The sequence below is a fragment of the Pongo pygmaeus genome, chromosome 21 (genome assembly GCF_028885625.2).
Source record: "Pongo pygmaeus isolate AG05252 chromosome 21, NHGRI_mPonPyg2-v2.0_pri, whole genome shotgun sequence".
NCBI lineage: Eukaryota > Metazoa > Chordata > Mammalia > Primates > Hominidae > Pongo > Pongo pygmaeus.
This window is the reverse complement of record NC_072394.2, coordinates 65,942,710-65,968,823: the sequence shown is the minus strand read 5'-3', so window position 1 is coordinate 65,968,823 and position 26,114 is coordinate 65,942,710. Positions and strand designations below refer to the sequence as shown.

Below are 26,114 nucleotides of genomic sequence, written 5' to 3'. Positions count from 1 at the left end.
AGCCTGGAGCCAGCTGGACCTAGGCAGGTACTGCCCTGCCGGCCTGGAGAGGTGGTGACCTGTGTCTGGTTGGGCGGGTGGGGAGGCAGCTCGTGGTCTGGAACAGGCTGCTGGGTACATTCAGGGAAAACCCACTTTATTTCTATTCAGAAGCATTCAAATAGGTACAGTAAAGCCATCCCCCACACCAAGCAGGGGCTTCCTTCTCCACCCCGGGCAGTGGTCGGGGAATCAGGGCTGGTCAGTGCTGGGTGGACACCAGCTCTGCCGTCCTCAGCAGGCCCAGAACACAGTCCAGAACAGGCAGAGAGGGGCAGGGAGCCCACTCCGCAGCCCAGCTGGCCAGCCATGGCACCTAGAGGGAGAGGAGGGGTGGGTAACTCAATGGCAACCGACCATCACAAACAGCCTCAGGTCCCAGAATTCCCTGCCCGACCACTTTGTCCCCCGCCAGAAGATCTTCAGACACATCCCGGGGATAACTACAGAGGCCCTGGGGAGCCCCGAGGCGGTCACAGCACCTGTCCCTCGGCCAGCATGGGGCATCCCACCCACTTCTCTAAGAACAGGTTCACACACCCCCTTCCCACGCAGGTGTTCCCACCATGCCTTGGTCCCGGGTTGAGGCCAGGCCCGTGTCTTGCTTGTGTAAGCCCAACCCGGCCCACCCTGTTTCCCTAAACGCCTCCAAAGCCGGCTTTCCTTGACCACTGAGGAAAATCAAGGCCGAGAGGAGCCAGCAGGCGTCGGTTAATGCGGGCAGGCAGAGCTGTGGTGGCCCCCAGGGCACGGTGCTGAGAAGGACCAGGCCCCAACCTAAGCGTCAAGGGAGGTAGTAAGATTGATGGGCACTATCAGTGGGACCTGGGGGCGGGATAAAGACAGGCAGACGCTGCCACCCGGGAAGGGCCTGCATGGGTTCAGGAGGGCCGGGCACGGCCGGCTCAGGGCCACCTCCGGAGGAGGGCTGGCTGCGCGTGGTGCTGGGGCACTCACCTGGCCTAGGACAGGAAGGTGCGCACGCGGCTGCGGACGGGGGCTCTGCAGATGGGGCACAGCTGCAGGCTGGGGGCACACTCAGCACAGACCAGGTGGCCGCACGGCACAAAGACGATGGACACGGCGCGGTCCAGGCACACCTTGCACCTCCTCTCCTCCTGCAGCCGCCGCAGCTGCTCCTCCACATCCCTGGCTCCTGGGGGCTCAAGAACCCACCACGCCCTCTGGGCCTGGGCTGGACTGACTCCTCCTAGGAGGACAGGCCTGCAAAATGTCCCCACACCCTGGCCCCCACCCTCTATGGGCCATGGAAGGTTGGGGTCACCCGGCCCTCCCCTGCCCCAGCCCCCACCCCAGGGGGTCCCGGGCCTGCACCTGGCTCCTGGGCGCTTTCAGACTGGACCTCTCTTCTGTGCGTGGGCAGCTCAGGGTCCCCAGAGGCAGGGACTGTGGACAGTTAGGATAGACTTGAGGCCTAACTGCCAAGGAGAAAGCCGGGCTGGCCCAGATACAGGTCCGCAGCCTGTGGGGTCCAGTTCTGGCCGAGAGTGGAGGGGCTGCAGAGTACCCCCGCTCCCGACACTTCTTCCCACCCCTCCCACAGCGTAACAGGATCCAGAGGCTTCCTGGAGGGGCCACCAGAGAGCCTGTCCCTTGTCCAAGGCCCTCTGCACATCCAGCCCATCTGGCAGTAGCTGCAGATGCTGTGTGCTGGGCACTGTTGGGGGTGGTATGGCGAGGAGCGATGGGCTGTGCCCAAGGGGTAAGCTGGGAGAGAAGCAGAATGGGGCCTGGCACTGGGGGAGGCCCCTGCCGCCCCACCCCCACCCTCACATAGCACAGCCCCCTGAAGCCAACCCCGGCAGCAGCCTCACACCCAGTCACGTGCCCGTCACTCTCCCTGCTGTCCGGGAGGGTGGAGACACCCAGTGGCCTTGGCCAGGCACAGGCTGCAGGCGCACAAGGAGTCAGCAGGGGTGGTGTCAGCTCTCACCGGAGGGGGCCGCAGGGGCTGCATCTTCCGGTTCTTCCCACGGGTCCTGGAAGGAGCCAGAGACCATCGGTGCCTTGGGGAAACAGGAGGGGCAGGACCCCACTGCCGCCCGGAGCCCCGAGGAGAGGTGGCGCTCACCCAGGAGCCCAGCAGCAGGGAGTGAGTCTCCTGCACACTGTGGACAAAGTCTCTTCCTTTTGACCGGAGCAGGAACTGACAGCTGCAGATGCCCCACAGATGTAGGTTGGGGTTCAGGGCCCCCACTGTCTGCTTCAAGCCCTTGGATCCCCGGGGGTCAGGGTTGGGCCCCCTCCTCCCGCCGCCCTGCAGTGCCCGTGGGCATGGGCGAGGAGGGCTGCTTTGGGGACGCCTCCATGGGGTTTCAGGGTAGTCCCATGGGAGAGGCATTTCTGCCCCCAGCAGCCCTTCCGAAAAGGGGCCCTCACAGGAAAAGTGGGTACCTGCTGGCCAGAAGCACCATCCACAGAGGGGCCTCCCCAGTGCCCTGTGGGGCCAGGGAGGCAAAGCAGGCCTGGTGTTGGGTCGACAGAGCCGTTGGGGGCCCTCCCCTGACCCGTGATCAGACCCGGGACCCCCCGGGGGCGGCCGGTACCTGGGGAACCACTTGGCATGCTCGGTCCAGGGGTCGTCCCCGCGCTTCCAGCTCTGCAGGCCCCCGTAGCAGAAGAAGCACCTCACCTTGTCCTGCTGGCCTGGAGTGCAGAGAGATGCTGGCCCCAGCCAGGCCCCACCCAGTCCCCGGGCCCCCAGTGTGTCCTTCCAAGGCTATGAGAGCTTCAGCTGGAGGAGAGCTCCCAGGTGGCGAGAAGGAGGAGGGGGTGGGCAGGGGGCTTGGTGGGAGATGTCACTTGCACCTCATTAGCATCAAAGGTGAAAAGGGGACAAGGGTGACTGGGGTGCCGGCCAGGATGGGTGAGAATGTTCAGGAAAGGACTGAGCTGGCATTTGCATTGTTCACAGAGTGAGCAGTGGGAGCCCCCCAGGGCTTGGCACATCTATGGCCCTGGGGCTTTAGGAGCCAGAAGGGCCCCTCCCCAGGTCTCTGTTTCCCAAGATGGATTCCCAGTGAGAGGAAAAAGGGAGGCTGCCCTAGAAGGCCAGTCTGGGGCCAGGCTCGGTTTTAGGAACTCACGCCTCCCTTTGGGGGTGGGGGACCCCTCATCTCTCTACTTCCTGGTGGCCCCGTCCCCTCCTCGGCATCCATGCGATACGTCACCTGCCACTGACATCACAGGTTTGGGCTGCATCGGGCACTGGACCTCTACCAGCCCCAAAGACCCCGGCTCTGCACCTGCTATGCCTCTTGCCTGGCCTTTGCCTGCTAAGCCTTGGACCTCCAGGGAGGTGGGTGAGCTGGGCCTGCCCCTTCACGCCACAGCTCCTGACTGTCCCAGCCACTGTTCCCCCCACCAGCTGTCTTAAGTTGGTCCAGCCTTACCAGGATGGTGCCCCCCAGAGCCCACTGCTGACAATGACCGTGGCTGTGCCAGTATTTGTAAAGCCCTCGGTGGGCCCTGCTGCCCTGTCCTTCAGCCAGGAAGTGGCAGAGCTGGGACCTGAACTCAGGTCTGACCACATGGTCCGTAGCTGTAGGGCTGAGGAGCAGGCCCAGGCCAAGACTAGGATAGGTACTCCGGGGACTTGATTCAGTTGGGGAAGACCAGACAGTAGCTGCCAGGTTGGGGCCTGGAGAAATTCCCCACAGGCTGGGCATCCAGGACCTTCTGGCTGACCCTTGGTCACCCTGATCCTGTTCTTTAAACATCTCCTCTCCCTGTGCAGAACAGCAACAGGGAAGATGAGGGCCCCAGGCAATGTCAGCCCCACCCATTTCTATCACAAAAGGGTATTTGTGCACCAAGCTGGCGGCCTCCGAAGCTGAGACCCCCAGACCGTGGCCAGAGGCAGCCCCTCCTCATGTCCCACGGTCTGAAACACTCAGCCAGCAGAGACTCTGGGGGAGGGTGTCAGGCACGAGCCCGTGGGCACTGAAGCGGCTTGCAGGACCACTGCTCCGTCATCAGGCCAGACCCTTCCTGTTGGGGGATGGATGCTACGGAGGAGGCAGAGCCCTGGGCTGGAAGGGTCCAGAATCGTGCCCGGGCCCATGGCAGGAAGGCCCCCCCGCCCGGGACTGACCTGTGTGGAAGAAGCCGGCAGCAGCCAGCAGCTCGGGTGGCACCTCAGCGGTCAGCGGCCAGTCATAGAAAGAGGCCAGGCGCAACTCCTCAGAGCCCATGCCGGGGAAGGCAGGCCCCCTGGACAAGGTGGCCCCGGCGCCCTCCTCCTCTTCCTCCTCTGCCAGGGGCCGCAGCTGGCCCAGGATCTGCCCATCCACGTGGTCCCAGGCTCTGCAGGTGTCCAGGCCTAGGACAGGGCTGCCCAGAGAGCGGGGTCCACAGTGCTCCTGTGCGGGACCATCACCAGCTGCCCAGTGGCTCGGCTGTGGTCCACAGTGCAGGCACTTGGCACTGTCTTTAGGCCCCATGGAGGGAACACCGGCTTTGACCTGGTTTGCAGCAGAAATGGGGGCTGATGGCCAATCCCAGAATATGCCCAGCTGGCCCTTCTGGAGCTCCTGACCCCCGGGGCCCACCCCGGGGACAGCAGGGATAGGCACAGGCCTGCCACCAGACACCCTGGGAGGGGAGTATCCCAGGGCCCACAGCTTTCTGGAAGTGGCCAGGGTGGCCTCTGGGGTCACATGCTCTGTGCAGCGGGGGCGTGTCATGGGGCCCCTGGCAGGGTTGCAGATGCTGCTGACTGCACGTGAGCAGGTCATGTCTCTCTGAACAAGACAGGAGGGAACTGAGCATGGAGACCCCTCCCCAGGCTGGTGCCTGCCCCAGGGCTGTGGGGGAGGGGTTGGGGAGCTGGAGATGATGGCTCCAAGGTCAGGCGCCCAGGGCAGCCTCTGGAAGCAGAGAAGGCTCAAGTAAGGACATATGGGCTGTGCTGCCTGTCCAGGCAGGGGCCGTGACCCCCCACCTTGCAGGGGTGACTCTGGCCTCACAGGGGCCTAGTGCTGCGTCTTGCAGAGCAGGGAGGCAGGTCACCCGGCTGTTCTCTGAAACATCCCTCTGCCCCAAGGGGCTTCCGCAGGTCTGGGAGCAGCTCTTGTCCTCAGGCCAGGAAAATCAGAGCAGAAAGAAGGGCCTGAGCTGCCCTCACCTCCCCCTCCCCCTTCCCCCCTTCACCCTCCTCCTTCTTCCCCTTCCTCCTCCCCTTCCCCCTCCCTGCTCTTTCCCTCCTTCCCCCACCTCCCCTCACTTCCCCCCATCTCCCTCCACCTCCTTCCGTACCAGCCTCCCAAGGTAGCCAAGGGAGAGGCTCTGATGTCCCCAGAAGAGGAGTACTCAGTGTCAGTGCTGGAATCAGAGTTCCTGAGGTGTGCTGTGACCCTGGCTGCTGGTCCCAGCTCCACACTGCGCCATGCTGCCAGACCCCACAGCGAGGGAACAGGGAGGAGCCCTTCACCCCACAGCGAGGGAACAGGGAGGAGCACTTAACCCCACAGCGAGGGAACAGGGAGGAGCCCTTCACCCCAGAGCGAGGGAACAGGGAGGAGCCCTTCACCCCACAGCGAGGGAACAGGGAGGAGCCCTTCACCCCACAGCGAGGGAACAGGGAGGAGCACTTAACCCCACAGCGAGGGAACAGGGAGGAGCCCTTCACCCCACAGCGAGGGAACAGGGAGGAGCACTTAACCCCAGAGCGAGGGAACACGGAGGAGCACTTCACCCCAGAGCGAGGGAACAGGGAGGAGCACTTCACCCCACAGCGAGGGAACAGGGAGGAGCACTTCACCCCACAGCGAGGGAACAGGGAGGAGCCCTTCACCCCACAGCGAGGGAACAGGGAGGAGCCCTTCACCCCACAGCGAGGGAACAGGGAGGAGCCCTTCACCCCACAGCGAGGGAACACGGAGGAGCACTTCACCCCACAGCGAGGGAACAGGGAGGAGCCCTTCACCCCACAGCGAGGGAACAGGGAGGAGCACTTAACCCCACAGCGAGGGAACAGGGAGGAGCCCTTCACCCCACAGCGAGGGAACAGGGAGGAGCCCTTCACCCCAGAGCGAGGGAACAGGGAGGAGCACTTCACCCCAGAGCGAGGGAACAGGGAGGAGCACTTAACCCCACAGCGAGGGAACAGGGAGGAGCACTTAACCCCACAGCGAGGGAACAGGGAGGAGCACTTCACCCCACAGCGAGGGAACAGGGAGGAGCACTTCACCCCACAGCGAGGGAACAGGGAGGAGCACTTCACCCCACAGCGAGGGAACAGGGAGGAGCCCTTCACCCCACAGCGAGGGAACAGGGAGGAGCCCTTCACCCCACAGCGAGGGAACAGGGAGGAGCCCTTCACCCCACAGCGAGGGAACAGGGAGGAGCCCTTCACCCCACAGCGAGGGAACAGGGAGGAGCCCTTCACCCCACAGCGAGGGAACAGGGAGGAGCCCTTCACCCCACAGCGAGGGAACAGGGAGGAGCCCTTCACCCCACAGCGAGGGAACAGGGAGGAGCCCTTCACCCCACAGCGAGGGAACAGGGAGGAGCCCTTCACCCCACAGCGAGGGAACAGGGAGGAGCCCTTCACCCCACAGCGAGGGAACAGGGAGGAGCCCTTCACCCCACAGCGAGGGAACAGGGAGGAGCCCTTCACCCCACAGCGAGGGAACAGGGAGGAGCCCTTCACCCCACAGCGAGGGAACAGGGAGGAGCCCTTCACCCCACAGCGAGGGAACAGGGAGGAGCCCTTCACCCCACAGCGAGGGAACAGGGAGGAGCACTTAACCCCACAGCGAGGGAACAGGGAGGAGCTCTTAACCCCAGAGCGAGGGAACAGGGAGGAGCACTTAACCCGAGTGAGGGAACAGGGAGGAGCACTTGGAACAGGGAGGAGCACTTAACCCCAGAGCGAGGGAACAGGGAGGAGCACTTAACCCCAGAGCGAGGGAACACGGAGGAGCACTTAACCCCACCGCGAGGGAACAGGGAGGAGCACTTAACCCCACAGCGAGGGAACAGGGAGGAGCACTTAACCCCACAGTGAGGGAACAGGGAGGAGCACTTAACCCCACAGTGAGGGAACAGGGAGGAGCACTTGGAACAGGGAGGAGCACTTAACCCCAGAGCGAGGGAACAGGGAGGAGCCCTTCACCCCACAGCGAGGGAACAGGGAGGAGCCCTTCACCCCACAGCGAGGGAACAGGGAGGAGCCCTTAACCCCACAGTGAGGGAACAGGGAGGAGCCCTTAACCCCACAGTGAGGGAACAGGGAGGAGCACTTAACCCCAGAGCGAGGGAACAGGGAGGAGCACTTAACCCCACAGCGAGGGAACAGGGAGGAGCACTTAACCCCAGAGTGAGGGAACAGGGAGGAGCACTTAACCCGAGTGAGGGAACAGGGAGGAGCACTTAACCCCAGAGTGAGGGAACAGGGAGGAGCACTTAACCCCAGAGCGAGGAAACAGGGAGGAGCACTTAACCCCAGAGTGAGGGAACAGGGAGGAGCAACTTAACCCCAGAGAAGCCAGGGGCAGAACAGGAACCCCAGGGACACCTGGGCGGGACAAAGAGGACAGCTGGATGGGGCCCAGACTTCGACACCCCCCAACCCCCGACTGAGCCCTCAACCCCAGCAGACCCAGCTCATCCACCCAGCTGGCCCTAAAAGCCCCCTGTCATCCTTCGGCCGCTCTCCCCTGCTGTTCCGTCCTGGATGGGGGCGTGCAGGCTCACAGAGTTTGGAAGAATAAAGAGGAGTCTCACGCTGCAGGGCCGCTGGTTGCCACGGGGAGCGCAGGTGAGCAGGAGAGGGTTAGCTGCAGTGAAAACCGTCCCTGAGCTCGCCTGGAAGCCTGGCCCACTCACTTCGCACTGCTGTGCCGCGTAGACCCAGCTGCTGCCCACCACACTTTCACACCTGCTCCCCACTCTCACTCACGGCGGGGGCTGGGGCTGCACCCACCCTCCCAGGAGGCCTCTGGTGACTGTTCGGGTCATACTCAGGCCAGTGCTGCTGGGCCCCAGCGAGACCCCCAACCCTTTCCTATCCAAAAGCCACCTGTTTTCCTGCAGAAATCAAAGTGAAGGATGTGGCTGGAAACCCCTCCCAGGCTCTTAAGGCCTCTGGGGTGTCTGCAGGCCCTGCTGAGGATAGAGCCCAGAAGCCAGGGCTGCAGGGGGCAGAGGGAGAGGCAGCAGGAAGCTCAGGGGCAATAGGAGGGGTGGGCTGTCGGGAAAGGGCCTGGGGGCCGGCAAAGGAGTTAGGCTAGACACAAGGTAGAACTTCCCAATGTGTTTTCTGGGATGATCTCAGGGTACCACGCCTTCGTCCCCTCTCTGTCCTCCAGCGTCCACCTCTCTTTCGCCCCCTCCCTGTCCTCCAGCGCCCACCTCGCCTTCGCCCCCTCCCTGTCCTCCAGCGTCCACCTCGCCTTCGCCCCCTCCCCGTCCTCCAGCGTCCACCACGCCTTCGCCCCACCGCTCTGTCCTCCAGTGCCCCCTCAGCACAGCGGTTACCTTTGGTCACTTCAGCAAAACCCCGAGTGTGGGCCTGGGGCCCTTTCAGGAGGACGTGGGCCTCAAGCTGGGTGGATGTGCTGCCTGGTTCCCAGTCTGCCCGCAGTGCACCGGGGAGGTGGGACGAGCAGCCACTGTCTCCGCCTGCTTCTTCCAGGGGAGGGCCACATGCAGCACCCAGGTTTGCTCTGAACTCTCAAGCTGGGGACCCTCTGAGGTGGGCAGGCAGCAGAGGCCACTGCCATGGCCTGTTATGGGACCCTCTCTTCCCACTGCTTGGGGCTGGGAGAGGAGACAAGGTTGGTGTCACTCCTGGAAGTGGAAGGAAAGGCCCTGGGCCCACTGGGGAGTTGGGGGTAGCTGGGCCATAAGCCCAGCCCCGCTCCTCCGGTGGGATGGCTCCCCGAGGTCCTGTGCACCTCCAAACCCAGCAGGTGTTTCTCCACACGCATCCCAGTTCCATCCCAGGGTGTAACTGTGCAGGGAGCTACCGAGGGGCGCTCAGCCGCTTTGCCGTGCGCGGCCGGCCCAAAATTCTCAAAACAAGGACTATCCATATGTTGCTTATTTAATTAAATAAAAAGAAATAAGGAGCTAAAGATAACGGTCATGTGCCTATTCCAGAAGTGTTGGGAATACTGAGAGTATAAAGAAAGCAAAGTTCGCTGTCTGAGCCATCCCTGTGGGCACCGGGGTGTGTGTGTCTGGATTTGGCAGTTGCCCTGCAGCTTTGCAGGATGACGCCGTGGGGTGGGGCGGGGTGCATGGACACCTCTAGGCTTCTTCGCAATTCTGCATCTACAATGATTTCCAAATAAAAGCTGGGAAAACCCGTATGCCTTCTCCCTGCCGAGCGGTAAGCACTGCTCTTACTATTTTGCCGTTTTCTTTCAAACATACCCTACACATCTTTATTTGCTATTTGCCCATTTTTCAAAATGAATAAACATCTGTCAGTACCTAGGAGGGCCCCCTGTGATGCCCCCTGGGTCCCTGTGAGTCTTTACAATTAAGTCTCCCAGGTGAGAAGATGTCAGATGGGGAGCCGTGGGGAGAGGCCTCCAGGTCAGTGAGAAAGGAAGCCCCGGGCCCAGCAGGGACTCCCAGAAGCCCCAAGACCCCACAGCAACTGGGATTTGCAGCTAAGGGAGATCCTGGTCTCCCTGCAAGATTTGGAACCAGCAGGAGTTGGAGGAGAATCTCCCTAAATTGAGGCCCCCCACAGTGATGGGGACTAGCCTATGAAGGCAGGAAAAGAGGAACGTCGTCAGGGCCGGGCTCAGCACTCTCCACCAACAGCTCCCACCTCCTCCGAAGCCATCCAGCCATCCGGGAAAGTCCACGCCCTGAAACTGCGTGTGGGTGCCACACGAATGAGCCCTGCTCTACTCCATGAAGCCTGGGGTTGGGGCCACGTGGGCAGATAGGCAGACCCGCTGGGCACAGGGTTCCTATTCCTGTGTGGAGATGGGGGTCTCAGGAGGGGCCTCCAGAGAAAAAAACATCTCCCCCAGGGCTGATGCCTGACCTTTCACAGACAGAGCCTCAGAGTCTCTTCCTGTTAACTTTTCCTGTGGGAATGCTTTGTGAGTCATTAGCACTTTAGTATAAACAAGACTCTCGACTTTCTCAGAAGGAAGGTAGTGGGATTTTTAGACAGGGATGGGATTAGCCTGGGATAAGAGGGCTGAGTCAGAGCCTGTGGCGGTCCAAGTGCTCTGACCAGAAGGTGAAACTATCAGAGGCATGTGAACCAGAGCAGCTCCACGTTGAACAGGAGCTGGGTAAAATGAGGCTGAGACCTGCCGGGCTGCATTCCCAGATGGTGAAGGCATTTTAAATCGCAGGATGAGACAGGAGGTCAGCACAAGATACGGGTCATAAAGACCTTGCTGATAAAACAGGTTGCGGTAAAGAAGCCGACAAAAACCCACCAAAACCAAGATGATCAGGAGAGTGACCTCTGGACGTCCTCACTGCTACACACTCCACCAGCGCCAGGACAGTTTACAAATGCCATAGCAACATCAGGAAGTTACCCTAGATGGTCTAAAAAGGGGAGGCATGAATAATCCACCCCTTGTTTAGCGTATCATGAAGAAATAACCAAAAAAGTGGGCAACCAGCAGCCCTCATGTCCGCTCTGACTATGGAGTAGCCATTCTTGATTCCTTTACTTTGCTAAGAAACTTGCTTTCACTTTACAGACTCGCCCTGAATTCTTTCTTGCAGGAGATCCAAGAACCCTCTTTTGGGGTCTGGATCCGGACCCCTTTCCTGTAACAAAACTGTCTCCACAGGGCTGACAAGAATTGCATGTCGGGTTCTGGACAGAAATATTATTATAATTAAGCATTAATCAGACTGCACGGTGGCCCGCTTTCTCGCTGCTAAACATCACCACGTTGCCCTCGGTCGTGACCACTGTGTTCCCATAGACGGGATCCCTGATATTAGAGTCATGAGGCTTTTGTTGAGGATTCCTTAAGATGTTTTTCAGACCCCAAATTCCAGCAACCAGTTTGAAGACCCTCATGGAGGGATGGGATCCACATGAGAACAGCTTCTCCACTCTGTCCCATGGCTTCACCCTGCAACCTTCTACTAATCAACCATCTGCACATTTAGTCCACTCCAAAACTCTGGAAAACCCCAGCCTCAAGGCAGGAGGACTGCTTGAACCCAGGAGTTCAAGACCAGCCTGGACAACATAGTGAGGCTCCATCTCCACAAAAAAATTTTAAAAACGTAGCTGGGCATGGTGGTGCACAACTGTGGTCCCAGCTACTTAGGAGGCTGAGGCGGCAGGATTACGTGAGCCCAGGAGTTGAAGGCTGCAGTGAACTATCGATAGTGGTGGGAAAGGAAGTGCTGGCTAGAGGAGGGCATGGTCCCTGGCTAGGGCTCCACCCACAGGCCTGTGTGCCCGGACCTAGGTGAGGATAGACACACCCTGCCTTCATGTCCAAATGTTGCATTTCCCAAGACCACCCTGCCCTGCCACGCCATCTGGTGCCTATAGAAACCTAGAAACCCTGAGACCTAGCGGCAGGTACCCAAGCCCTGGACATGGAGTGGAACCCATTGGCAGAACACACAAGCGGCTGGACGTCGAGAGGCCGTCAGGGGGAGCACGCTGGCAGAGGAGCACACTGAGACCCGGGCAGGCGATTGGCTAGTGGAACCATGCAGAGTTTGGCCGGGATGGTCGGACGAGAGCCCGAGCTGCCGAGCTGCCTGACTCCAGGAGAAAGCCATCTCCCTTCTGGCTCCCCCATCTGCCGAGAGCTACTTCCACTCAATCAAACTTTGCACTCATTCTCCAAGCCCATGTGTGATTCGATTCTTCCGGCACAGCAAGAACCCTGGGATACAGAAAGCCCTCTGTCCTTGCGGTAAGGCAGAGACCTAATTGAGCTGGTTAACACAAGCCACCTACAGACGGCTAAACTAAGACAGTGCCCTGTAGCACATGCCCACTGGAGCTTCAGCTGTAAACATTCACCCCTAGAAGCTGCCATGGGGCTCCCTGCCCGTCTATATGCTCCCCTAGGGGTTTGAGTGGCGGGGCATCAAAGAAGCGAGCCAGTCCCCCATCGCAGCCCCTGCGAGGGGACAAGGAAATCTTTGCCATTTCACTATGATTGTGCCCCTGAATTCCAGTGTGGGACCCTGTCTCAAAAAACAAACAAACACCAAACAGACATCAAACAACAACAACAAACCCCAGCCCCAGATTCCTCTGGGAGATGGATTTGAGGTTCCCTCCCAGCAACTTCTTTAGTGACCCTATGATTAACCCCTTCTCTGCTGCAACCCAGCATCTCAGCATACAGACTTGCCCTGTGCATTGGCAGCAAACTATCATGGTTACAAAGAGACAACTAGGGCTAGGAAGGAAGAGAGTTTCCCTCCAGCTGTAGCAGGAGGAGTCATAGACAAAATTCCTCAGACACTGGATTGTGGAAAGAAAGAGCTTTATTCAGCTGGGAGCGTCGGCAGACTCACGTCCTAGAAACCGAGCTCTCCGAATAAGTAATTCCTGTCCCTTTTAAGGGCTCACAACTCTAAAGGGGCTGTGTGGGGCGGGGGGGCGTGATCGATTGAGCAAGCGAGGGGTACCTGACTGGGGGCTGCATGCACCAGTAATCAGAACGAAACAGAACGGAACAGGGAGTTTCATAATGCTTTTTTATACAATGTCTGAATCTATAGATAGCACAAGCAGTGAGGTCAGAGGTTGAATTTTAATACCAGGCCCGAAATGTGGTGCCCAGTTGTCTATGATTTTTCACTTCTGCCTATTCTAACTTCTACTTTTTCAGCAAACAAGAAATTAAGTGTAAGACAATATAAGGAATGGTCTCCTCTCTGACAGCTAGATGTCAGCTTGCTTTGGGATTCCCTGGGAGGGTCCCAACCAGGACAATGTGCCAAGCCCTGTGCTAAGGTCATCACCCACATTCCCTCACTGATCTCCTCAGTTACCCTTTGAGATGGGCACGGAGCTTATTTCAGAGGTGAGGAAACCGAGGCTCAGAGAGGGGTACAATGAGTTGGCTGAGAGCGGAGATGCAGGCCCAGGAAGCCTGTCCAGGGAGGCAGCGGCAGCCACTGCCGGGGGAGACATGTTCCCCACACGTGGGGTGGGGCCGCAGTGGGGCGATGGCCTGAGAACCTGTCGGGAAGCCGGTGCTCCTGTGCCCTTCTTCATCAGGGAGGGGAGACGGGGAGTGTGGACAGTTCTTTTGATGGGGCATGAATGATCATCAGGGAGAAGAGAGGGACTCCAGAGACAGGAACTAACTTGTAAGTGATTCCCTTTGGAATTCGAATGACCTCTAGAGGAGACATTATCTGGGGGACAGGTCTGTCCAGGTAAGGCTGCATTGCTGCTGCCCTCTTTTCTGAGGTTTCAGGGAAGGGGTGGAAGGTGACTGCGCTTCTCCGTGGTGGGGCCTGGCCTAAGGCAGAAAAGGGAAAATCACAGCAGAGCCTCTTCCAGCATCTGCCACCCTTCAGTGGCCTCTGACTTAAAGCAGTGAGTACACCAGGGCACCATATGTGAGCCAAAAATAAAATTCCAAGCCCCTAGTTGACTGAATGGACACCCCTCTTGGCCAACGGTACTCAAGGAAACCTGAAAAACAAGTTCAGGCCATGACAGGAAGTTGGGGGCCAGACAGGCCTCATGAGACCTCCTCCTTTTGGAGTTCAGGAACAACTGACCAGCATTAACATTAAAAACGAGCTCTTAAGCCTGACAAAACAGGCCAGGCACAGTGGCTCAGGCCTGTTATCCCAGCACTTTCGGAGGCTGAGGCCGGAGGACCTCCTGAGCTCAGGAGTTCAAGACCAGCCTGGGGAACATAATGAGACCTCATCTCTCAAAACAAAACAAAACAAATTAGCCAGGCGTGGTGGTGTGCACCTGTCGTCCCAGCTACTCAGAAGGTAGAGGCAGGAGGATCGCTTGAGCCAGAAAGGTCCAAGCTGCACTGAGCTGGGCCACTGAACTCCAGCCAGGATGACAGACAGAGATCCTATCTCCAAAAAAAAAAAACCAAACTGACTAAACAGACTGTAAGATCCCGAATGCCAGCCTGATTCTGGCATAACATCACATGACAAACAAGGAAAGAAAAATATTTTATCCCCAAATACATTTCTTTGCCATAGTTTGAAAAGGCCTTATTGGCTGGGCATGGTGGCTCAGGCCTGTAATCCCAGCACTCTGGGAGGCTGAGGCGGGTGGATTGTCTGAGCTCAGGAGTTCAAGACCAGCCTGGGCAACACGGTGAAACCCCGTCTCTACTAAAATACAGAAACTTAGCCGGGTGTGGCAGCGTGTGCCTGTAATCCCAGCTACTTGGGAGGCTGAGGCAGTAGAATTGCTAGAACCTGGGAGGCAGAGGTTTCAGTGAGTGGAGATCGTGCCACTGCGCTGCACTCCAGCCTGGGCAACAGAGTGAGACTCTGTCAAAAAAAAAAAAAAAAAAAGAATCAAGACTGGGCGCGGTGGCTCATGCCTATAATCCCAGTACTTTGGGAGGCCAAGGGAGGCAGATCACCTGAGGTCGGGAGTTCGAGACCAGCCTGACCAACATGGAGAAACCCTGTCTTTACTAAAGATACAAAATCAGCCAGGTGTGGTGGTGCATGGCTGTAATCCCAGCCACTTGGGAGGCTGAGGCAGGAGAATCGCTTGAACCCAGGAGGCAGAGGTGGCGGTGAGCCCAGATCACATCATTGCACTCCAGCCTGGGCAACAAGAGTGAAACTCCATCTCAAAAAAAAAGAAAAAGAAAAAGAAAAAAGAAAGAAAAGACCCTGCAAAGCCATCTTGCGTGGGGGAAAATTGGTGTCTGTAAAGAATCTCTATTAACATAACTAGCTCTTTCCCTTCCAGGCCCTCCCAATCCTGAAGACGTTACCTGAGCGTCCAGCACCTTCTAAAGGTCTACATAGGAAACATTTGCCATCTATTGTCTTTAAGGACAGACACTTATGGGACTTCATCTTCGTAGTAAGAACCTCAGTCTCCACAACCCCTTATCTTAACCCAGATGCTCCTTCCTATTGGTCTTTAGATAATAACCTGACTCTTTCAACCAACTGCCAATCAGAAGATCTTTGAATCCACAATCCACCCAGGACCTGTAAGCCCCCACCCAGGACACGTAAGGCCCCACCTAGGACACGTAAGGCCCCACCCAGGACCCGTAAGGCCCCACCCAGGACACGTAAGCCCCCGTCTAGGACCTGTGAAGCCCCACCCAGGACCTGTAAGGCCCCACCCAGGACACGTAAGCCCCCATCTAGGACCCGTGAGGCCCCACCCAAGACCTGTAAAGCCCCACCCAGGACACGTAAGCCCCCATCTAGGATCCTTTGAGTCGTTCTGCCTTCCTGAACCTGAGCAATGCGCACCTCACATGTACTAATTGATGCCGATGTCTCCCTAAAAGGTAGAAAACCAAGCTGTCACAACCACTGGGACACAGGTGCTCAGGACATAATGAGACTCTGCCTCAGGTCACGGTCACTGGTATTAGGCTCAGAATAAACCTTTTTAAATATTGTACAGAGTTTGGCTCTTTTTGTCACATGTATTTTGGGGTGAAATTCGCCGGGCTGCTTCACCACCCTGGCCTGCTGTGGCATGGCCATGCCCCACACCCAGATGTGCCTGACGAGGGCCTGGGACAGAGGGGCCTCGGAGGCCTGGTGTGGTACTGCAGGGACCTCAGGTTCCCTTCCCCACCCTTCCCTGCCCACGTCCTGCTTAGAGATCTGTTTGTGGTGGGAGAACCTTGGGGCGGGGTCCAGCCTGCCTCCACCTGTGGTCCCCACAACCACTGCGTCTGGGCCGTCCAGTCCTGGCAGTCCTGGGATTCTGGGTCAGTGGCTGCAATGAAAGGCTGGGCTTGTGGTTTCAGTCACATGAGGCCAGGTCCTGCTCGCCTCCTGGCCGTGCCGGCTGGAATGAGGCTGGACCTGGAGCCCACTTAAGCTGAGGAGGAGGAAGAAAGGGGTGGGAGGGAGGAGGAGGAAAGGGGTGGGAGGGAGGAGGAGGAAAGGGGTGGGAGGGAGGAGGAGGAAAGAGGTGGGAGGGAGGAGAAGAAGCTCCAATTCCTGTTCAGACCTCAGGCCTGGGTTCCCAGGAAGCTCAGCAGGTGTATGCTGGGCAAGGTGGGCCGGTTACTCCTGTGACAGGCAACCCTCCCGTGCCCAGCCCCACTCCTGCTGAAACAACCCTGAGTGCCCTCGCCAAAAGTGGCTGAGCTGATCCCCTCCTCCCCAGCTTGGGGGGCCAGAGCCCACCAGCGCTGGAGCAACCCTCCCTGTGGCCACAGAGCAAGGACTCCAGGTGACCGCAGGGCTCTGGACAAGTGCATCAGAGGCCCACAGGAGGGGCTTCCAGCTTCTGAGCCTGGCAACGGCATTAAGAAGCTCGAAGTGAGACAGGCAGGCTGGCTAGTTTCCTGTTTTCAGATGGTCTGGAGGGGCCGGGTGCGGTGACTCACACCTATAATCCCAGCACTTTGGAAGGCTGAAGCAGGTGGGGATCACTTGAGGCCAGGAGTTCGAGACCAGCCTGGCTAACATGGTGAAACCCTGTCTCTACCAAAAAAAATTAGCCCGGTGGGGTGGCATGCGCCTGTAATCCCAGCTACTTGGGAGTCTGAGGTGGGAGAATCGCTTGAACCCAGGAGGCAGAGGTTACAGTGAGCTGAGATTGCACCACTGCACTCCAGCCTGGGCAACAAGCAAGACTCCATCTCAAAACAAGGCCGGTGCAGTGGCTCACGCCTGTAATCCCAGCATTTTGGGAGGCCAAGGCAGGCAGATCACCTGAGGTTGGGAGTTTGAGACCAGCCTGACCAACATGAAGAAACCTCATCTCTATTAAAAATACAAAATTAGCTGGGTGTGGTGGCACGTGCCCGTAATCCCAGCCACTTGGGAGGCTGAGGCAGGAGAATCGCTTGAACCCCAGAGGCGGAGGTTGTGGTGAGTTGAGATCACGCCATTGCACTCCAGCCTGGGCAACAAGAGCAAAACTCCGTTTCAAAACAAAAACAAAAACAAAGACAAACTCAGGACCCCAATTCACTCTGCCACAAGAAAAAAATTAAACTGAAAGCTAAGTCATGTGAGAAGCTGCCTTTTTTTTGTTCCTAAGCAGGTAGTTACAGATAACAGGTGAAGCATCGCTACATGAGATGTTTACCTTACTTCATGCAAGTGCAGGTTTCCGAGCATGAGAGGAACACACAGCTGACGATTCCCCGCCTGCTCCTCTTCTCTTGCAGCATGTGATTACCAAGGCCTCCCTCTTGCCCCTCCAGCCTGCTTTCCCCCACTTTAAATGGTGGGGCCCTCAAAAGCATCTTTGGAGAAAGGCACAGACCGCAGACTAAAAGGACATGTGACTCCATGTGCTTTTCTTCTGGGCATGTCCCTAACCTTGGCAAAATAAACGTCTTGATCGATTGAGCCCTGCCTCTCACGCTTTTTGGCTTACAGCTTCCTCTCCGAGTCTTAGGTGGAGCTCTCCAGAGCAGACCCCAAAACAAAAATGAGCAGTAGGTATGTTCCCGAGCGGTCACTGCCCTGGGCACCCCGCTGAGGGCCTCCCAGAGCCCAGGGACTCCCCAGGTGTCCTGCCATGGGGCCAGCATCCTAGGGCAAGTCCATCCCTCTGGGCTTTGGCTGTGGTGAGCGCTGGCTCCCAGCCAGCGCCTACAGAGCAACAGGCAGAGTTGCAAGAGGCCAGCAGGGAGTGTGCTGAGAAGACCAGCGTGGGCCCAGAGCAGGCCCCACCACGGGCTTCTCCCCACCTGCTGAACTGGGCTGGGATGGATGCTGACCCAACCATGGGTCTCAGTCTGGATGGTCAGCGTTCCTCAGTGCCGCTGCAGCTGTCTGGACCACACCTCCCGCGGCTGTGGCCCAACTTGGGTCCATTAGTCTGATTTATTTTCCTGGCATGCCTGGCCCAGGCCTGTGGGGGGCAGGTGTGGGGAGAAGCTTATTCAGTACAGCTGAGCCTGGCTCCTTCCTGCAGCTTCCCAAGCCCCTGTGGCTTGCGAAGCTGAGCTGAGAGGCCACCTAAGGCCAGGGATGGACAGAAGGCCTGTATTAATGGGGAGGGCGGGAGGATGAGAACAGCAGGCCTCTGTTCCCACAATCCTGCAAAACCCAGACATCCACTGAACAGCCCTGCTATCTGTGAGCTTCTGGGCATCATTTGAAAACATGAGATGCGCCATCTCTGGCCCCAGATTCCAGGCTGGGAATCCAGGAGGTGGTTGAGTCAGCTTTAGGAAAGGCTAGATCAGGGAGCTCTGGGACCACAGGGACGACTCCGGAGAGGGAAGTGGAAGCAAGAGGCTGCAAGAGGCAAACTGGACACTGCACTCCCCAGCTCCACACGCAGAGTGAGCGGGACCAGTGAGCACTCCCCAGCTCCACGCGGCAGAGGGAGCAGGGTGGATGAGCAGGTCTTAGCAGCTTGCCAGCCTCGCTGAGTGTTAGGCATATGTGGAGCCATCAGGCTCACCCGGAGGTTTCAGGCTCACCCAGAGGCCTCCTGAACATGTAGGTCACCAACTCCACCCCAGACTACTTTGATTTCTCTGTTGGGGGTGGGTGGGGGGACAGAGGGGTGGACATGTGTGTTAATTAAAGCTTTCTGGGAATGTGAAGGACCAGAGTTGAGTATCACTGCTTAGAGTCTGAGCTTGGCCGTCAAAGACATTAGCCACTAGCTGCGTGTGTCCATTGGAATTTAATTAAATAAAATTGAAAGGGCAGTTCCTCAATTTCAAGGGTTCAATAGCAGCACCTGCTGGACACAGCAGCCCACAAGTTACAGAATGCCCACCAAGTGGGGTGAACCCCTCTGGCTCTCCCTTCCACATGCTGCCTCCCAGCTGGGGAAACTGAGGCAGGTCCCTGGGGAGCTGGGAGGTGCGCGCCAAGGACCTAACTCCTGATTCAGAGCTCCCTCTGCTGGACATAAAGGAGGTGACAGCACAGAGGTGACACCAGGGGCCTTGGAGCTATCCCTGCAGACAAGTGACGACCCCGGTGGTGGTCCCAGGTATCCCCAGGGTGAGCATGAGATTGCGAGGAGCCACACGAGGCTTTGGAGAGGAGGTGAAGCAGGCGGCTTCAGGCAGAGGGAACAGTGTGGTCCTGGGGGATGTGCATGTGGCTGGCATCCTGGGGACTGTAGGCAGACGGGGGTGCCGAGGTGTGTGGGGCTAGCGCACGGGTACCTGGAGCCCCTGGTCCAAGAGGCACTTGGAACAAGGGAGGGACCTGAGCAGGGCTGGACTGTCCAGACACACTCCTCCTCTGTGGAACTGTGGGCCAGGCCCGAGGTTCGTATGTTATGCTTGTCCCTATGGTCAGGACACTCAGCTGCAGGTGACAGAAACTGAAAGCTAAAAATGAAATGTATTGCTTCACCCAACCAAAAGCACAGAAGTGGACCATTTCAGACTCATCTGGATCCTGGTGTTCAAGCATCTTCATTCACTTGCTTCTCCCTCTCCGGGCTGGCATCAGTTCCAGGCAGGGGCGGCTGCGGACAGGTGCTGTGCTCACAGCTCAGCACTTCCAGGAAGAAAGCATCCCATTCCAGAATTCCAGCCTCTGTCCTGGACGGGTGCTCACAGGCTCCAATCAGGCCCAGGTGAGGCATCCACCCCCAACCACAGGATGCCCTGAAAGAATATTAGGAATGAGGTCACTCAACTGAAGGGAGCTGCATGCCGGGCCGGCCAGTAGGGTCACCCAAGACAACTAGCAAGCCACGTGGAAGGGTGGGGGAGTCCAGGTGGCCTTCCCCGTCCTGGGACAGGTGCTCCCCTGGGGAGAGGCTGCTGTTTGCAAGGGCAGATGAACGCAGCAGCGTCTTTTGCTAGCGCAGTACTCAGCACCCCACACGCCTCCCTGTAGCACCGCCCAACCCCACGTCCTGTTCTCCAGAGCCAGCCCTGCCCATTCTCATTCCTGCCTCACCTGCGGCCGTCCCCAGGCACCTGGCCCAGGTAGATCCAGCCATTGTGGGGCCTCCCTTTCTGGGCCACCTACAGCTGTAGCTGTGAAGTCTGAGCCTGCAGGTGCCTGTGTCACCTGATCATGTTGGTTACTCTGTGGTCCTCCTCCTGACATGGTTTCCTCCCCACTTTCTTGCTTGAGTCTTCCCCATGGTCCCCCTCTTTGAAGACCTCTAGTAGAGCCCCAGAGTCCTGGTGGCATCCAGGGACTGCGCTGGTGTCTTTCAGACCCAGGACTGGCCTCATAGGATGTGACCCAAGTGGCCCCACACCCAGAGGGTGCTGTTGTCACCATCTTGATATTAACACGTCTTTGAATTTGTGTTTTGTGAGTGCCGTCTGATGAGATGGTGGCATGCGCCTGCACTTGGGGTCTGGGAGCCTGACTTGGCACAGCCCTCCTCCCCCAACCCCCAGGAATGGTGTTTGGCCACCCAGTGACCCCTGCCAACCCTCATCCCAGCAGGGACCCGGGTGTGGGCACAGAGGGATCAGGGGCACGGCCCGTGCACGGAGCCACGGGGACAGGTTCAGGTGCCTGTGAAAGTTTCCCCACCCCTTGCCCAAGAGCACATGACGTTAAATGACAAATAAAAACACCATCACAGGTGCAGAGAGGGGCGCTGGAAAGAAGGAAAGAGCCTTCTCTTGCTGTTTGAATGAGGGCCCCGATTTTTCATCTTGCCCTGCTGGGACCCTGCCTGGCTGCCAGGCGAGGCCTCTCCTCACCAGAGCAGAGCCCAGTAGGCACCTCTTGTGGCAGAGCCTGCGTTGTCTCACCGCTGAGGGTGGCCCCGGAGGCAGGTGGTGCTGCAAGAGCAATGCAGGCCTGCAATCCCTGCAGTCCGCAGCTACTGCGATGACCAAGGCATGCTCACATCTGCTCCCTGAGCCTCCACCTTGGGGCAACGGAGACATCGGCCCCAGAGCACCTGGCACTGGTACTTACAGACAGATGACAGTTCTCTGCAGTGGGAGATGAGGCTCTTGGCAAAGTGGAGTTGAGACACCCCCATTTCAACTCCTGGAAAAGCAGGGAGGGAGCTGAGGCCTGGAGACCAGCAGGCCCGGGGCTGGTGGCTTTACTGTCCAGGCTGGGCTGCTGGCCCCTGGGGGATGTCATGCCGATGGAGCAGGGCCAAGGACAGGGCAAGTGTCAGGGCTCAAGAGCAGGTGAAAGCTCAGGGAGCTGCCAGAGTAACTATGTGGCCTGGGCACTTTCATTAACTTCTCAGAGGCTTAGCTGCTCCAGCAATCCAGAGCTGCTCTAACTCCCTCGGCTCTCTAGATGCAATGCAGAGCTTCCTTCCACGTGCTGAGCTGTCTTCCCCGCACCTGCACTCGGCAGTGGACACGGGGGGGCCCTGCTCAGGGACCTGACCTTCCAGTGGGCAGGCAGGTGCTGCTGTGTCCTGCCTCCTGCTGTCCATCCACCTGGGGCACCCTGCCTGCCTGCCTGCATCCTCACTTGGCGAGTGCCTGCCTATCCTGAGTCTCTGGGCTCCTCTCTGTCCCGCCTCCATCACAGCCCAGATCCACGGTGACCTATCTACCTCTGCCTCCCATCTGGGTTGCAGGAGCAGCACCTGGCCTGTTCTGTCCCCGTGTGTGGAGAACAGCAGGTGCTCAGTGGAGCTAGATGAACCTTTGCAGGGCTATGGAAGGTCCCAGCACCAGGAGCTCTGCTGGGCAGGGGCCACCTCGTGCCCCCACGCCCCACACACATAATAAGTATGTGCTCAGTTCACACTTGTGGGGTGAATGGTCCAATGAGAAGCTTACGGAGAGAAGGTTTGAAAACTGTAAAGTGCCGTGCATCATGGGAGGCATGTCAGCGCACTCCACGTCAGCGCACTCCCCACACTCCACGTCAGCACACTCCACGTCAGCGCACTACACGGCCGCACACTCCACACACTCCACGTCAGCGCACTCCACACACTCCACATCAGCACAATCCACGTCAGCACACTCCACGTCAGAACGCTCCCCATACTCCACGTCAGCGCACTCCACACACTCCACATCAGCGCACTCCACGTCAGCGCACTCCCCATACTCCACATCAGCGCACTCCACACACTCCACATCAGCGCCCTCCACGGCAGCACACTCCACGTCAGCGCACTCCCCATACTCCACGTCAGTGCACTCCACACATGCCACATCAGCGCCCTCCACGGCAGCGCACTCCACGTCAGCACACTCCCCATACTCCACGTCAGCGCACTCCACACACTCCACATCAGCACACTCGTCAGCGCACTCCACGTCAGCACACTCCACGTCAGCGCACTCCATGTCAGTGCACTCCCAAGGCACAGGGAGGCAGGAGGGGCCAAGAGAGCAGGAGCCGGTTTCATCCAGGACAAAGCAGCCCCACCAGGGAGTACAGTGGGGAGCACTTTTGGAAGGAGGCCTGCCGACTGGGGATGAGCCTGGGGTTGAGCTGAGGGAGCAGATGAGGACCTGAGACAGCATTCGTGGAGAGGGCAGCTGCGTGAGTGGCTGGTGTCCATCGAGACAGATGGGTATCTTCACCGAGAGCCCCCAGAGGCCAGCTGCAGGGTGAGCTGTGTCCGGCACTCAGTAGGGGTTTGGTTCAGCCAGGGATCATCTGAATTCAGGGCCCACAGCGTTTGGACCCTGCACCCAGCTCAGAAACCTCCTCTTGGCGGGGAGTTTTGGTACCGCCTCCTTGGGGGCCATCTGGCAACATCAGCACAATGGCCAGCGTAAGCGCCTTTGTCCCAGTGATTCCATGGGCAGTAGCCTCCTGCCAGGTGTTTTCGCACATGTGTGCATGTGTGTTGGGGCCAGGACACTCACTGGATGAGGCTGGAGCCCATGCCCTCCCTGGAGAGTAGGTGGGTGGACGGTGGGTGTTGATACTCAGCAGCCCTGTGGATCCCCAAAGTGCGGTTTCCCAACAAGTGAGATGCAAGGGCAGATAGTGGAGACAGAGACTCATGCTTGCACGCACAGGCAGGCATCTGGAGGCCTCCCTCTGTGAGGGGTTTGGGGGTGGTGGTTTTTGCTTCCCACCTTATATCCTTTGAGTGCAAAGATAGCTTTTTAACTATGCGCCTGTGTGACTTTCAAATAAATAAAAACCCAAACCTTCTTAATGTCAGTCATGTTTAGACAATCCCATACCACTTGGGGGTGCTGCCAGGAGGGGGTATTGCCGGGAGGGGGTGCTGCTAGGAAGGGCTCTTGGATGAGCAACAGGTTCCCTGAGCAAGAAGTTTCCCGTCTGAAGGCAGACGGCCCACAGGGGATGGGATCTTGTCTGTCATTGAGGGCACAGGCTTAGAAATGGCAGACATTGTCTCAAGACGGCTGGGCCACCCAGAGAAGTGGCCAAAGTCCTCTGATCCATTTCCATCCATGACATGAGGAGCTGCCTGCTCCCTGCGAGGGAGAGACAGTTGTTCCCTAACATTCGGTGCTGGGTGACCTCCCTTTTCCTGGCCAAGAGCTGGGCTGGGGTGTGAACCTGGGCAGGCCGGGCAGTGGACGTGGCCCTCCAAGGTTATAGGCAGCTCAACTCCTGATTTTCTGTGACACCCTCCCAGGTCCTCAGGCCTGGCCAAGGTAAAGGCTTTCCCCCCAGAACTGGCCTGGGGACCTCAGCCCCCGCTGCTGGTGCCACAGCCCCTGCATTCAATTCACTTTAGGGCCCCCTGTTCCCGTCAACTAGACCTGTCCTGCCCTTGGGCAGCCCCCAGTCTCCTTCCGTGTTAGGGTCAGCATGGAGCCTTCTGGAGTTCAGGGCAAAAGCCTGGGTGGGTCCAGGCAGTGGCTGTGGGATCCTGCCAGCCTCTTTCCTGGCCAGTGGGGCTAGGCTGGCATGGTGGTGCTTCCTCAGGCCTCACTGTGGGGGCCTCTCCTTCCATCTACATTTGTGAGTAGAACCTACTCAGCCCCAGGAGTCACCCTCCAAAATCTCTCCATAGGCATCACTGTGAGGCCTCCCCAGTGATCTCTGTAGTGAGCTGAAGAGTGTACCCCCAAAACTCATGTCCACCTGGTACCTGTGACTTTATTTAGAAATAGGTTCTTTGCAGATATAAACACATGACGATGAGGTTATCCTGGATTAGGGTGGGCTCTAAATCCAGATGAGTGTCCTTGTAAGAAGAGACACAGGCACAGAGGAAAAGGCCATGAGGTGACGGAGGCGAGGAGGAAAGACCAGGAAAGGCTGCCGGCCTCCACCGGAGGCTGGAGGAGACTAGGATCCTCCCCGAGGGCCCTGGAAGGAGCCTCTGTCTCCACTTCAGCCCAGCAATACTGATCTGAGACTTCTGGCCTCCAGAACTGGGAGAGAATAAATTGCCGTTATTTTAAGCACCCCAGTTCCTGGTACTCTGTTAAGACAGCTCCAGGAAACTGAAACACCTCTAGGTTCCTGCATTGCCGGCACTCAGCCATCTAAGAAGGCCCCTAAGCTCAGAGTGGCCACTTCCCGCAGGGCCAGTGCTGCCTCCTGTGACTGGCTGGGTATTTGTGGGTGAAGGCAGCAGGTAACAGCCAGTGTTGACAGAGCCCCGGCCTGACGCCAAGGGCTGCACACCCAGTTTCTTCCGCACACTTATCCTGTGAAAGGAGAGTAATTACCCCACCACAAAAGAGGAAAGGAGGCCTGAGGCTGAAGGCCCTGTAACTGGCTGTGAGGCTCTGAACTCCAGTGGTGACCACTGCACCGTCCTGGCCCAGGGATGGGAGCTGGGGGAGAAGACAGACGGGCTCCAAGAGTCCGAGTGTCTACTCTGACCACCCAGACACCCCCTTGCTGCAGTCATGGCCACCAAACAGGTCAGTGTCCTGGGAAGCAGGCACTCAGGTCCTGCCCAGGATGCGCAGGCCTTATCACACAGAGGCAGGTGGCAGGGTGCCCCCAGGAACCCCACTGTCCCTACAGTCCCCACACATCTTCTCCATGTCTGCCACCATCCTGGAAACGTGCTGTTCATTTTCGGATCTACCCCAAATGCACAGATTTCATCTTGGCCTGAGATGCCTGCCCATGGCCCAAACACATCAAAGTCCCAGTGGATCCAGATTCATCCTCAGGGCACCAGACATCCCCCAGCTCTGTTCCAGGGAAACAAGCCCAGCCTGCTTTCCCCAGCTTTAGGCGAGGCAGGGCTCCAGGGAGACCTGGTGATGAGCAACTTGGAGCAGCAGTCCTCTCTGTGGCTGACCGGCCTGCTGGGGGCAGTTTCCACCTCCTCCTGCAGCAGTGTGAGAGGCTGTCTGCTGCCCCACTGATGCGGATGTCCAGGCTTGGAGCCGTCTTGGGACTCCATTGCCGTCCCTGCTGTCACTGTTCACCCTGCTTAGCGCATCTGCCCGGGCCCACTTTGTGGAAAACACTCATTTGACGTCAGCCTGCCGGACACCCCATTCCAGGTCTTTCTCCTTCAGCAGGACCCAGATCCAGGCCACGTGAAGATGTTACACCTGCCAGAGCTGGAAAGAAAAATATCAACCTGGAAGCCTCTGTAGGGAGTTAGCCACAAGAGTGGCAGGAATGGATACTGGCTGCAGGGAGCGAAATTCAACACCTGACCAGAAGGGCGTCCAGGCTGGGGATGCTGAGGGGTTAGGAACTGAGAACTGGGCTCTCTTTGCACAGTTGCAGCTAAGAAGGGGCTGTCCATCCTCGAACAAAGATGAGAAGTCCCCTAGCCCGGCCTAGGCTGGGGCACAGAGCACTGCTGTAAGTCTCTTTTCCTCCTGGCGATGAAATCGGGGTCAAGAATCTAACATGAGAACTTGGTTATAAGCCGGCGAGCCTCTCGCAGGTCCAGGGGTGCATCCACAGAACAGCTGACCTCCGGGACCGGGCTCAGGGCTCCGCTGCGGCTGAAGGCCAGGGCCGCAAAGCGAACAAAGCCCGCAGGTCCCGCGGCAAGGGCCGGGGCGCGCGACCTGGAACACGCGGGGGCTCGGAGCTCTGGGCGGGCAGGTGTTTGTTTGCGCGTGGGGGAA

General features: G+C 58.4%; 1 protein-coding gene across 2 annotated transcripts; it reads right to left on the bottom strand.

Annotated features, from left to right (window-relative positions):
• Positions 1-115: 115 nt before the first annotated feature.
• Positions 116-4,694, bottom strand: BIRC7 (baculoviral IAP repeat containing 7). Of its 2 annotated transcripts, none has more exons than XM_054467848.1 (7): positions 4,154-4,694; positions 2,607-2,706; positions 2,132-2,213; positions 1,994-2,039; positions 1,375-1,446; positions 997-1,249; positions 116-355 (listed from the first exon to the last, which is right to left on the bottom strand). In XM_054467848.1, the coding sequence occupies exons 1-6, from the start codon at positions 4,500-4,502 to the stop codon at positions 1,002-1,004; spliced, it is 897 nt and encodes a 298-aa protein (XP_054323823.1). In that variant the 5' UTR covers positions 4,503-4,694; the 3' UTR covers positions 116-355; positions 997-1,001. The 2 variants fall into 2 exon arrangements, with proteins under 2 accessions (XP_054323823.1, XP_054323824.1); XM_054467849.1 differs by having other exon boundaries at positions 997-1,195.
• Between the last annotated feature and the right edge of the window lie 21,420 nt (positions 4,695-26,114).

Bases quoted from the DNA above. Each gene is read 5' to 3' on its own strand.
- BIRC7 (XM_054467848.1), bottom strand. From the start codon at position 4,502: ATGGGGCCTAAAGACAGTGCCAAGTGCCTGCACTGTGGACCACAGCCG. The intron at 1,447-1,993 runs GTGAGAGCTGAC...AACTGTCCACAG, and splicing joins AGCCCCTGCGGCCCCCTCCG to TCCCTGCCTCTGGGGACCCT. The intron at 1,250-1,374 runs GTGCAGGCCCGG...CTGTCCTCCTAG, and splicing joins TGAAAGCGCCCAGGAGCCAG to GAGGAGTCAGTCCAGCCCAG.